This window comes from Micromesistius poutassou (assembly GCF_964030765.1).
Source record: "Micromesistius poutassou genome assembly, chromosome: 8".
Classification (NCBI taxonomy): domain Eukaryota; kingdom Metazoa; phylum Chordata; class Actinopteri; order Gadiformes; family Gadidae; genus Micromesistius; species Micromesistius poutassou.
In genome coordinates this window covers 18740011-18753320 of record NC_140278.1, presented here as the reverse complement: position 1 = coordinate 18753320, position 13310 = coordinate 18740011, and the positions used below count along the sequence as shown (strand labels likewise).

At 47.0% G+C, this 13310-nt stretch overlaps 1 protein-coding gene across 1 annotated transcript; it reads right to left on the bottom strand.

Moving 5' to 3' along the window:
* Positions 1–4666: 4666 nt before the first annotated feature.
* mdc1 (mediator of DNA damage checkpoint 1) lies at positions 4667–12475 on the bottom strand (the record flags this gene model as incomplete). Its single annotated transcript, XM_084471067.1, is given in 23 exon segments — positions 4667–5435; positions 5962–6072; positions 6592–6681; positions 6684–6719; positions 7381–7440; positions 7442–7510; positions 7512–7565; positions 8408–8545; positions 8936–9351; positions 9465–9527; positions 10296–10410; positions 10413–10427; positions 10430–10600; positions 10603–10674; positions 10677–10708; positions 10711–10803; positions 11061–11140; positions 11361–11439; positions 11682–11799; positions 11802–11939; positions 11942–12240; positions 12351–12457; positions 12459–12475. Coding segments are annotated over 23 exon segments (3060 nt in total). The 3' UTR covers positions 4667–4748.
* Positions 12476–13310: the final 835 nt, after the last annotated feature.

The following is a 13310-nucleotide window of genomic DNA, read 5'->3' as shown; positions in this document are numbered from 1 at the left end:
TGCCCACAAGAGGGAAGGCCAAGAGCGAACACCTGCAGTAGACCTGCAGCCCGTCTGCAATACTTTCGGTTTTGGATCATTCCATCTCCATTACTGTTGTAATATCAGTGCTATGTTCTCTGATGAACTGCACTCAGGGACCTGGGAACCAAACCATGGATGTCTTACATGACATGAGGATATTGTTATCCTATCGATTTATAGTGTGTGGCCTATCGTTACTCTTCTCTACCATCATAATAATTTACCCTCTGCTCTCTACATCACACAGCTGTATTCAGTAGTACTGCAGTCCGCATGATCGTGCACACACACACACACACACACACGCACTCACGCACACGCACACACACACACACACACACACACGCACACGCACACGCACACACACACACACCAATAGCCTCATGGACACATTAGCAGGGGGGCTTTTAGCTCTACATTATTTAATGAGTAGAATTAGCATTTCACCGTGTCTTAAACTGACAACTGCGCTTGTGGTTCACCACTCGGACTCACTAATGGCCGGCCCTTCTGCACTCTCCATCTCTCTCTCTGTTCTGCTCTGTTGGTCCTACTACACACCGAGTAGCAGAGAACAAAGCTGCATCCCAGCATATTGTCCGGGTCCTCTGGTGGCCTGCGGAACCAAGCCCACCCTCCCTCCTCCCTCGTGACAATAATCTATAGGCTAGCTCAAGTAACGCTCTCTTTACATCTTCGTCTGACTTTACATCTCCTTTAGGTATTCTTGGAAGTGCTGTTTTAAAGGTGCTAAAATATAGGATAACACTTTATTAGTCCCCAAAGGGAAATTCAGGAATAGAGGATGCAGAATCAGAGCTATCATTACACGATAGCTCCTCCATGTGTCTGTTGTCAAACACACAGAGGTCTATGGGGGGCAACAAGCGTTTAACTACAGCAGCGACTATAATGGTGGGAATCGGTTTGCATGAGAGAAAGGGGAGAGTAGGGACTGTTTGTCTGGAAAACAAAAATGCGTTTGGCTCTCTTCACTGAACAGGCATTGCACAGGACAAGCACGCACACAAACACACACGCACACACACACACACACACACACACACACACACATGGTGCAAGACTGCACATTTCCTTAATGTGCTTAAGGCTGAAAAGCATGTCCCATAGGGAACACAGACAAATATATCCCATCTGGTCTGTGTTACACACGCTCTCCCTCTTCAATCTGCGTGACTCTGTCATCCTATTCCATTGATTTCTGCTAGCAAACAAAAGTACCCCATCACCATCAAGGTATACCTCGACCGTTACGCTTAGATGGTTCCAGTCATTGAATCACACCGGTTCGGTGTGATTCAGGTCAGTTCCCCTCCCCACATGTGAGAATCTCTTAGCAGCTCTACAAACGCACACACACACACACACACGCAAACACGCACACAAACGCATACACACCCGCCTCTTTCTCTCCTTCCCCTTCTCCTTCCATGGCATCTCTGTCTGCCACTCTGTCTCTCAGGTCTCGTGCCTCCATCCTCTCCTCTCCTCTCCCCTGGCTTACATAAGCCATCCCAAGCAAGTGCATCCCACTACCAAATCAAAGCCTATGCCTGTGTCCGTTCTTGCCCCTAGACTTCCTGCTCACCAGAGGGGACAGACCGGTCTTTGTGCGACACTTTAAAGAGGCGGAAAAGCCTTCGGTGACTGCAGATGTGGGGAGTCTCACAAGGATGGCTTTGTATCCCTGGATGAGGATTATTGTTTCCTTTCTTTTGACTTTATGTTGTATTTGTTTTATGGACGCGTCCCTTAAAAGTGAGACGGATCAGAGGATAAGAGTCACCTTGACAACAAGGATGAACGTTTGGGAAGTGAGCCATAGACAAGAACACACATTACATTAACACACACACATACACACACACACACACACACACACACACACACACACACACACCAAGTAGAAAGCCTGCCCAGCCTCTCCTAGCCACATTAGACATTTATAAATCATGAGCGGTAAAAACAACAGAAGCAGGGCAGCGGTCATACGTGGGCGGGGGCTTACTTCAGGTACACTGCCCAGAACATCACAGGCTCCCACACACCAAAAATATGATGCCGTTGCAAGAATTGGAACGCAGCTTGTATGTGTGTGTGTGTGTGTGTGTGTGTGTGTGTGTGTGTGTGTGTGTGTGTGTGTGTGTGTGTGTGTGTGTGTGTGTGTGTGTGTGTGTGTGCGCGTGTGTGTGTGCTTCTTAGTCTATGGTTGCAGATTCAGATGTCTGAAAGCAAAAATCCAAACTCATCGTCTCAACTCTGGTCTGCTCATCGTTTCTGAGTAGCACTGGGTAACTGGCTGATGCAGCCTTTCTAAAGGGGTGGAAACCCCAGCAATTGTATCGAAGCAAATCCAAATGGAGCCCTCCAAAGATAGGATCCCATATGATGAACCATATCGGGCCCACCGCAAAATGCACTAATGTAATGTTACTTCACATCTACCCTGCACATTGCCTGCACCTCTCACATGTATTGACACCACTGCACAAAACCGGAGCGATGCAGAGCAATGAAAAAAAAAACACAAGAATATTATTTTTTGGTGGCCTGTAGGCTATTTATTTTTAATATATATTTTCATATATGGGAAATAAGTATGCCGACATCATCGGAGAAGCAAGTATCGACCAAGTACCATGTCTCGAGGCCTGCATCGCATGTATCTATATCCATGTGCCGCTGCTGCTGCTGCTGCTACCTATGTGTGTCATAATGCGTACTGCAGGCGGGGGCGACACAGCCCACTGTCCGCCCCGAGCCAGCGTCCCACTGATGCTGTAGTGAGGAGGACCAACAATGTCACACGTAGGCCTACGCTTCACGGTGCTGGAATTTTCCTTTGCCGGGTGCTATTCATCACCGCGTGTTGTGTTCAATTTGCAGTTAAAACTCTTAATTGGTTTAAGACGCAGGTGAAAATAACGTTGAACGTTGATAACGTTGATGAACTAATAGCCTACACAACATTAATTAAACATAGGCTAATCATGATCACACTTATTCAAATGTCAGCCTTCGCGGTTATCGTCCATCGTAATTAAATGATAGCAAGTCATACTGCATGCCTTATGTGATAGACTAGATAACACTTACTTTAGAAAATAACGTTTGAATATAAAATCACTTCAAGTCATGCTAGACTGCACTAGACCATTTCAATCATCTCTGCTCCCGCAAGCAACCGCGGGCTACACTTTCATTCGGTCAATTCGGTGCCTTAATTCCCTACATATTTCTTATTTTTCGCCAAAAGCAGACGCACATTTCTGGTCTGTCTGCTGTAGGTCTAGGAAGCCGGCGAGCGCGCCCACCAAAAACTGCAAAATTTAACCCGTCGAGCGCCAGAGACTGTCGAGATTCACCGTTACATACACATACATGTACAGCAATAGCATAGACGAGCTTACCTACCTTTAAAAGCACACTTTGACATGTACGTCTTTTATTGCGACGTCTGAGGAGGATATCGTTAAGTTTCGAAAATGCGGTGGATGCCACTTCTTCTAGTGTCCTTCTGACTGCCTCCCTTGAACCTCGCCCCCCAAGAGCAGCACTTGACTACTGGGCTTCACTATTCCGAAGATGCTCCGAATATGTCAGGTTCTGCACAGCCTCGGAGTTACTCGAGTAAAGTCGGGAATTGCCGGAGTTTACCCCAAAGCACCTGTCCTCGCCAAGATGTGGGAATAGTCCATGTGAAAGACAGTCCCATGCAATTGCAGCAAAAGAGCAGACTTGAAATGTATTTCTTGCATTTTATTCAGTAGGAGAAAAGGAACAATAAATTATGTATCAAAATGACGAATTATGGTTATAGCAGATTAAGGAAGAATCGTTTCAAGGGTCAGCCGACTATATTGCTGAGATAAACTATTGAATCTTCATATCAAATATAATTTGCTTTAATAGCAAAATAAGACGAAAATAATAATATAAAATCAATGAAACATCAAAGAAGTACCAACCGAGCGACCAATGAGCATAGACTATATATATTAATATACATATATTATTCGATTTTTAATAAGCATTGGCACAACTTAACAAAGTGCTGAGGTTTATCTTTGAAGAAATAGTGGAAACATGGAACAAACATTTAATTACAGGCCATAGTATTCAACATGCATGGTTTAGAAAGTTCTTGTTTCAGTACAACTCCCAGATGGCATCTGTAAAACCTAATATTGGAATGACTGATTTACAACAGTAGTGTAATGTAGTGTCAGGCCAACTTTTCCCTTTGCTCTGTCTTTTTACAATGTGAGGTTCGGGACAGAGCCCCAACAGCGAAATGTGATACACTGTAAAAACTTTCTCACATTATAAATGTATTGCTTGACCCGTTTTATTTTATATTTACACACTAGCACAGGAATGCATTCACTCATACACAAAAGCACAAAGCATATCTCACCCCTCTTCTATGTCTAGAAAAGGCTACATTAGCCTTCCAATCAACAAGAAAATATGAAGATCAAGGCAGTTTGCACAGTAAAACACCAACCGATTACAAAGTGCCTTACTATTTGTACTGAAACACAAGGGTCAGGGTGATTTTATTTTTCAATCATTGCTTATGCAGGTGGGGGGGGGGGGGGGGGGGAGGAGGGGTCTCAAAAGCCCTCACCTTCTAGATGACGTGGCTAAACATCAAACGTATTAGATAACAACTACAGTCCACAAGGTATCTCAGGGTACTGCTAACTCAACGCAGCCCTTCTAGCGGAGTCCAGTGCACCGGTTCCTTCAGTTCGGATGTGAGTTTCCGAGTAGCACTGGTGAACTGGCTGATGCAGCCTTTCTAAAAGGGTGTGGAAACCCCAGCAATTGTATCGAAGCAAATCCAAATGGAGCCCTCCAAAGATAGGATCCCATATGATGAACCATATCCACCGCAAAATGCACTGATGTAATGTTACTTCACATCTACCCTGCACATTGCTTGCACCTCTCACATGTACTGACACCACTGCACAAAACCGGAGCGATGCAGAGCAATGAAAAAAAAACACAGGAATATTATTTTTTGGTGGCCTGTATTTATTTTTTAATTTTTTTTTAATATATGGGATGTGTTCGGATGTGAGTAACATGTGAGTAACGTGTTCACGGTGGAGGGCGACGCGTAGGGCCTGGGGGGGTAGTGACTTCTGTCTGCACAAGGCCTCTACGTCCTCCTCCGGCCCCTCCCTCTGGCTGCGGCGGGCTGAGGGGGGGGGGGGGGTGGCCGCGGCGGGGGCTGAGGGGAGGGTGTGGGCCGCCACGTCCGCCTTCCGCTGGAGGATCCCGGTGAGGAGGAACTCTGCACTGACCACCGGCAGGGAGGCGGCCAGCGCCGGACCGCAGAGTGGCCAGTCCTCTTCACAGGACACCACCACCGTCTGCTCCTGATGGGGGGGGGGGGGGAGAGGGCAATAGAGAGAGAGGGGGAGGGAGAGATGGGGTAAGAGAGAGGGGGAGGGAGTCTGCTCCTGATGGGGGGGGGGGGGGGGGAGGAGAGGGCAATAGAGAGAGAGGGGGAGGGAGAGATGGGGTAAGAGAGAGGGGGAGGGAGGGGAGGGAGGGAGGGAGAGATGGAGCAAGAGGTTGATGGAGAGGTAGAGCGAGGGGAGGGGAGGGCAAGGCCAAGAGAGAGGGGGGAGGGAGGAAGAGAGATCGGGCGAGAGAGAAAGGAGATAGGGCGATTGAGAGGTAGAGAGAGAGAGAAAGGGAGAGACGGCGACATAGAGACAGCCAGAGAGAGACAGGGCAAGACAGGGAGTAAGAGAGACAGAGAGAGGATGTTAGTGATGACTTTGAAGAATAAAGTTACCACGAATATTGGTGCCAGGAGGTATAAACCAGCCACATTCACTGTCCACCTGAAGTCTTAATCTGGAACATTGATGCATGTTTCGGGGGCCAGGGGGTTACCTTGTGGGAAGAGGGCATCTTGGCCAGGAAGCTCGCGCCACAACAGGAAATTATGTCTAACATGTGCGTCGGCTCCGGCCTCACCGACTTAGTGACGTGGATCCGGTAGCCCTGAGAAGTGGACGAGTCAGCATGATGCAGCGTGAGAGAGTGAGTGAGTGAGAGAGAGAGTGAGAGAAAGAGAGAGAGTGAGAGAGATATACAGAGATCGAGAGGGAGAAGCTGAACGGCATTATCCATCAACCCCAAAGCGAACCCTTGAAAGAGAGCAAACGGCCTATCCTTGGTATGAAACAGAGACAGAACTCCCTATGTTCATGATTCCTTATTAATGTCAGAATTCCAAAGTAACTATGCTTTGATGCTTAGCATTCAATAAACCCACACTCCAACATGTCCAGTGGTGTATAGCATCATCAGGCGGAGGAGGCTTTTAGCCACTTAAATGACATTGAAACACACTTCCTTTCCGGCCTGGAAGCTGCGGCCATGAAGATAACACTTATCACTTATCTCGACCTCGGTACAATGGTATACAACCCTCCTGGCAGCCTCTCCTCCGACAATGTGTTGTCTTTTTTAATAGAAATCACCAAGTTACACACACATGCATGAGGCCACACACTTTACCTGTAATAGAGGTTGGCTGCTGGTGATCCTGATGGATTCCTGTAGACGGAAGTTAAACTTCTGCTCCTGCTCTGTGTCCTTCACAAAAAAAAAGCTGAAGGAGACAAGAAGCCACCAGCCTTTGCACTCTGGAAGGAGAGAGAGGGGGGAGGTAAGGGGAGAGGAACGGCAGGGGTGGTGCATTCTGGAAGGACACTTAAAGGATCATCATTTGAGTATAAACGCCACTTGAAGCAAGTCTGGATGCTCAGAATTCACATTGATTTGAAGTTGAGATGGCACCACAGGGACATGCTTACATTGGGACTTGTAACCACAAGTGTGGACAATACATACACTGATGAACAACATTGTTTTGGATGCAATTTCAGACTTGTTTCTGAATACATCATTGTTTGTGGACACCGCAAACTGTGATAGAATATGTGCTTTCTGATGACATAACTTATATTGAATGACAAGTAATGACTTTGTTGGGGTGTGTGTGTGTGTGTGTGTGTGTGTGTGTGTGTGTGTGTGTGTGTGTGTGTGTGTGTGTGTGTGTGTGTGTGTGTGTGTGTCTGTGTGTGTGTGTGTGTGTGTGTGTGTGTGTGTGTGTGTGTGTGTGTGTGTGCCTGTGCGCATGTGTGTGTGCCTGTGCGTGCGAGTGTGCCTGTGCGCGAGTGTGCGTGCGTGCGTGCGTGCGTGCGTGCGTGCATGGATCTGGTGTGTATACAGGCATGTACTGTCCATCAGAGTACTAATGCGGTACGTCGTGGCCGTGTTCCAATGCAACAGCAGCAAACAGACCTTCTCCAGCCACTGGGTGGTGACCACGGGGATGCCCCTGGCCATGGCGCACAGGAACTTTTACCGTGCAGCGCACCTTGTCAGTCACCCGGTGGGTCATGTCAGACACGCCCACCGCCAGGCTGCCCCCCCAGCCGGACCACCACCTCCTCCCCCACCTCGTCCACCAGCCCCGTGAACAACACCTGCCAGGGGGAAACCAAGGGGACAGGCTTTCATGGCGGTTGGTGTGTTTCATTGAAAATATGACCTTATGTAACGGATGTCAACTAGCCTGGGCTAGCTGGCTGCAGAACGTGGTAAATCCTCACACCCCTAGCCTTAAGAACGCTTCTAGCCTCTGAGTTAGAAGCCTGGGCTTTTAGTTAGTCAGTGGTTAGAGCGTTCGACTCCCATGCCAGTAGTGTTGTTGTAGTTCGAGAGGTGGCAGGTTCGAGATCCGCAAGCGGTCGAACCGGCCTCTGCTACACTTATCAAGTATATATCCCATAGAGCGTATAATCCTCTTGACTGCTGCAGTAGATCTTTATGAAAGCCCTTTAAATAAAGTCTCTTAATACAAATACTTATACCACATCCGTTATATTATTTAGCTTTTGTATTAATTTCCACTGTAGCAAAGATGTGTTTTGTTAATTCACTAGGCTCCTAGTTTAGACCATGAGACTTTCCATTGCAACTTTTTGCTTCTTTATAGCTCATCTAAATAGTTAGTTAGGGGTTTATTTGATAGGGACCAACTCATGTGGATTGTGCACACTCCAGCAGAAAGCATCATAGCATTAGCTCATTTCCTTGGATGTTTGTGCCTACAATGTTACATTTTCCCTTCTCAAGGCATAGGTCAGGCATCTCCAGTGAAACTACATCCGTTGTTCCACTGGAGATGCCTGGTCCATTCTGCCAGGGCGTCTTCCCGTGATCCCGCTCCATTAAAACGGACGCTTCGCCGCCATGCAGTCTTGTAATCCCTGTTCATTGGATACTGGATGCTTCCAAATGGCTTTGCCTCCCGGCCCCCACTGACCTTGTGGGGTTGGCAGGCGGCCCTGAGCCGGCCCCCGGGGGAGGCCGGGGAGGCACGGGGAGACTTGGCCACGGGAGAGGCCTCCGCTGGAGCCGCGCCTCGCTTCCGAGAAGATTTCCCAGCGGGGGTCTGGGTCACCTTAACGGGAAAGACCAGGAATAACGGTGGAGACAACACAATGAAGTTAATATCTATCGTGTGCTGAGTGAGACAGAGGGTTTCGCAGGTCATTACTGCCTTCAGGATAAGGAGAGAGACAGAGAGCAGCGGGTGAACCACTTAATTCATTACGGTGGTAATGGTGCTGGAGAGGAGCAAGCTACGCATGATGCTATGGCCGGGCTAGTCGTCCCGGCAGCCTAATGTACTCTTCAATTGACATCGCTAACTAATGGACGAGGCTGACTTCTTGAGTGCACTAAGCCCTTTTGACAAAGTGAAGGGGAGCCTTTTGGGTTCAGGGTGAAGTCTCTTTGATCAACGTCGGTCAAATATCTGGTGTGGTGGTCTTTTGAGACTCTTTGAGACAAGCGTGTATCCAGAGGGGAAGGCCATTGGCTGAGTTTCGGCGGAAGCAATATCCATTGTGTCCACTTCATCCACCTCTTCTGCCTCCATGTCGCTGTGAGAGGGAGGGGTGGCATACGCTTTGGTAGCCTCCAGGTTCACATCTGGGTGGATAAAGGCTTGGGTGCTCTCCATAGCTAACGCTGGAGCCTTGGCTTGCAGGTGGAGGCTCTCAGACAAACCATCTTCATGCTCAGGTGTGCCCTGCAGGATGAAGGGCTGGCTTTCATTCAGGGTGTAGTACCTTGAGGGACTGGATTGCTGGTCCCGCTCAGCCACTATGAAGGCCTGGGTCTCGGCCAGAACAAAGTCATCTTCCCCCGTACTGTCTGAGCAGGACAATGACACCATGGATTTGAGGGCTGGAACCATGGGGCCTGGCAAAGGATAAGAAGAAGCACATTTTACAACACTCCAACACCTAATATACTATAATAAAGAGATGAGATAAGGATTTCATTGTAAATATATTGGATCCTTGGATACTTACATTTGAATGGATCTATAGAGGGACTGAGGTATTCCTGAGTTTCCATCTCCGCAATAGCTCCTCCTAAAAACCAATAAATAATCATTTTAAATAATAATTAACAATGATATTTGATTTATAAAGTGAGGGTTTTAAGCATGAACTTAGACAATATTCTAGACAAATAGGTAGGAATTATTGAATGGTGTATTTTATCAATTTCAAAATGGATCGAATGATGAATCGAGAGAATAATTATTGATTGATTATGGGAACTTGAAGACACCAGTTAGACTCAAGAGGCTTCCCAGCATCAGGCTCATATGATTTCTAGACCATATGTACTGGTGCTTGCTGTGACACAGAACTGCCAACTTTAACTTCTAATCCACTGCGTTGTAAAACCGTTACATTAGAAGTGACCTGTTGAACCCTGTATTGCACAGTTTGATATCATTAGTTATTATGCTCTGTGCTCTGATCTTGATGAACAGTGACTGCAGTATTCCAAGGTCATGGCAATTATCGGTGACCTATATCTGTATTCTATTTGAATATAGCCACCATAAATCACCTATTTATTATTAATGATAAGCTATTCTTATAGCCTATATTTCAAGCTGTATTTAGCCCTGAGTCTTTGTATATGAAAAATATATATTTTGCCATGGAAATACTCTTAGTCCCATCCTCTCGTTGATCCATAAATACAAATAGACAGAGCTCTATGAACTATTATAACCCAACCGATCATTGCCAGACCAGGGTTCAAACAGCTGATCAAAGAGTGAAAAAAACAGTGATCAAACAGATGTTTCCAACCGATTGCCAATATGCCTAGTCAGATCCTACCTGACAGTTCCACCGGAGTGGAACAGTGCTGTAAGGAGGCTCTGTGCCTCTGGAGTGACCCAAAGTCCTTCTCGTCAGAGGAACAGGACACTGGGCCTCCCTCTGTCCTCCTCCTCCTCCTCCTCCTCCTCCTCCTCCTCCTCCTCCAGGTCCGTATCACTGTCCATCCTGCCGTCGGCCGGGTCCGTGCTGATGTCCAGCCTCACGGGGCTGCCACTGATCTCCTCCACGTCTGTATCTGCGTCAGAGTCTGGCCCCAGGGCTGCAGCCGGGGAAATGGGACCGGATGAGGATGGGGGGGGGGGGGGGCTGATGACTTCGGCCCGGAAGTTATCGCCACGGCGACGGTGGGTGGGATCAGAGGCGAGTCCTCCTCCACGTATCGCTGTCAGACAGGATAGGACAGGTCAGGACAGGTGAGTGCCGGGGTCCGCAGCGGGGGCCGGCGTAGGGGGGCCATCCTCGCTCATGGGGGCGCTGTTTACTTCAGCGAGGAGGACTTCATCGTCTGTGTCGCCGTCCAAGTCGAAGTTCGGAGGGGCAGCAGAAGCGAACACAACGCCACAAGGTTATCGAATAACATGTTCAGACAATATAGAAATGCAATGAACACAGTCTGTACAGTGTACGCAATGAACACAGTCTGTACAGTGTACGCAATGAACACAGTCTGTACAGTGTACGCAATGAACACAGTCTGTACAGTGTACGCAATGAACACAGTCTGTACAGTGTAAGTAATGCACTGCAGTGTTTGACGTTTGCCGACCATTTTCTCCAGCGGCAGGTTGGGGTTAACTATGTTGATGTACGCGTGCACGGTGCTGATGTGCGTGTACACAGTGCTGTTGTGCACGTGCACGTTGCAACAAAGCATTTGGTATCCAACATCTTTTCTAAATCTAAAATAAATACCAATTTGGCATGGCTGATTGCAATGGTACTATGAATCCAGTGGTGTGCTGGATTACACTGCTGGATGCATGTAGGGGAAGCACTGCACTGTATATTTAATGCAATGTATAGGGATTAGGAACATATGTACTAGAACATGTGTAATAATACCTTTCTGGGATGATTTTGTTTGTAGGGCTCAGAAATGTAGAACAGGTAGGACTGGTTACATGAGAGTCAGACGCGGACACTGAAATTAAGGCAAAGCAAAGAGATAAATATTATGTATTACAGGTCATTAAATAAATTGGATTCAATGAAAAAATACCCCAAAATACCCTCAGAAAGATGTAAATTGTATCTCAGGCTAGGCTACTCTGCAAATAACATTTTAAAATTAAAACAAATCGTGTGCATAATCAACTAATGCAGCACAATAAACGGAATGGTTCTCATGGGACTTTTTAGACATGCATTTTCTCCTCCACAAACCCAGTGTCTTCCTCCACCGGTCCTTTCTCCCTCGCTCTCCGTCCGAGTCCGACTCTGGCACCAGGCTGCCCTCTGGTTTGTCGGGGGTCTGTTCAAAGGACAGGACTTTGGTCCTGGCTGCGGAGTCTCCATCATCTCTCCATGTTCCGCCAGCGACGCCCTGGTCAGTTCCTCTGCGTGTCCATTTGTATGTACCTCCACATCTTCTCTGGTGCCTTGAGACTCTCTGGCCACCAAAGAGCCTCTGTTCACAACACACAACCTGGGTCCACACAGCTTGTGTACTGGCATGGGATGTCAGCCACCATCAGATTGTCCCCATCACTCAGGGCGTAGCGGACGTGTGGACTCAATTTTAAACGGCCCTTCCGAGTCCCATTCATGCTTCCCATGTCCCACACTAGTGCCTCTACAGAAGCACAGTCACGCCGAGAACTTACATGAAACACGGATATGGAAACGCCCGTGTGCTGTTTAGATACCGACTGGGCATGAATGGGCAAGGTGCAACTGCTGGGGTCACGGCCGACCACATTTTCTCCCAAATATAGAGGTAGGACTGTGCGGTTAGAAAAAGAAACAGACAGAACCGAAATACATAGTTACTTTTGGTCGCATTCGATACATAGACCTACAGCATGTTTACATGGATGACTTAATGTCACTCACCGATCTCTGGTATGTGTTTATTCTTAAACACGCGAAGCGTCGCCAGTGGCTCTGCCCTCGCATTGCCTTTCTCTTCGTCCTCGTCTGACTCCAAGATTGAGTCGCATCATCTGGGTTGCATCCATTCTTTACACGGGAGATGACAGAACCTACGCTATGCATGAAAACATTGATCATCCATTGTAGCTAGGAGGATAGATAGGATCAATGATCATCAAAGATACTTGAGGGAAGTTTAACTGGGGCAATCAAGACCAACCATCCTTTCTAGTTAAAGGTAATCAAGCTAATGATGTGTATGCATTTTTGTCTATTTATGTACATAAAAGTTGTACTACTGTATTGCACTTGATTTGTACATAGGCCTACTCATTAACGTTCAACTTTGGTCGCTAAACCATGCTGAGCTGCATCATTTCAGACGGACATTTTCAAAATAAAAGCTCCTTTAACTACTGGTAACTAACTAATGGTTATTATATCGCACAACATCGTGTCACGTAAAATGAAATCATAGTCACAAATATTTGATGAAAACCCTGTCGTAATGCCATAGGAGTGATACATTTGATCAACGTAAGATGAAATCTTTGCACGTGCAATGGGATGATTCGTATTTTGAAAGTAGTTCAAGGAAGTCTGTATAATTCTGCTACTTCCATTATACAATTATAATCCCGTTCGTTACGAAGTTGAACACATCATGAATCCATACTCTTTATATGTATTGTGTGCACTATCGGTAACTTGTGTTTTAAGTCTTGATTTGATAATAGGGGGGTAAATGGTACCTTTTGTGTCCCTCGCATGCCTTGCAAAGAAATCAACAATGACCACTCCCTAGACAGGGAGCGATCCCGCCTTCAGATCCACTGTCATGCCGTCATCGACCTGGTAAACGCCCCCTACATTTGTATTGAAGTCACATGAATTATAATATGTATTGAATTGTATTTAAAC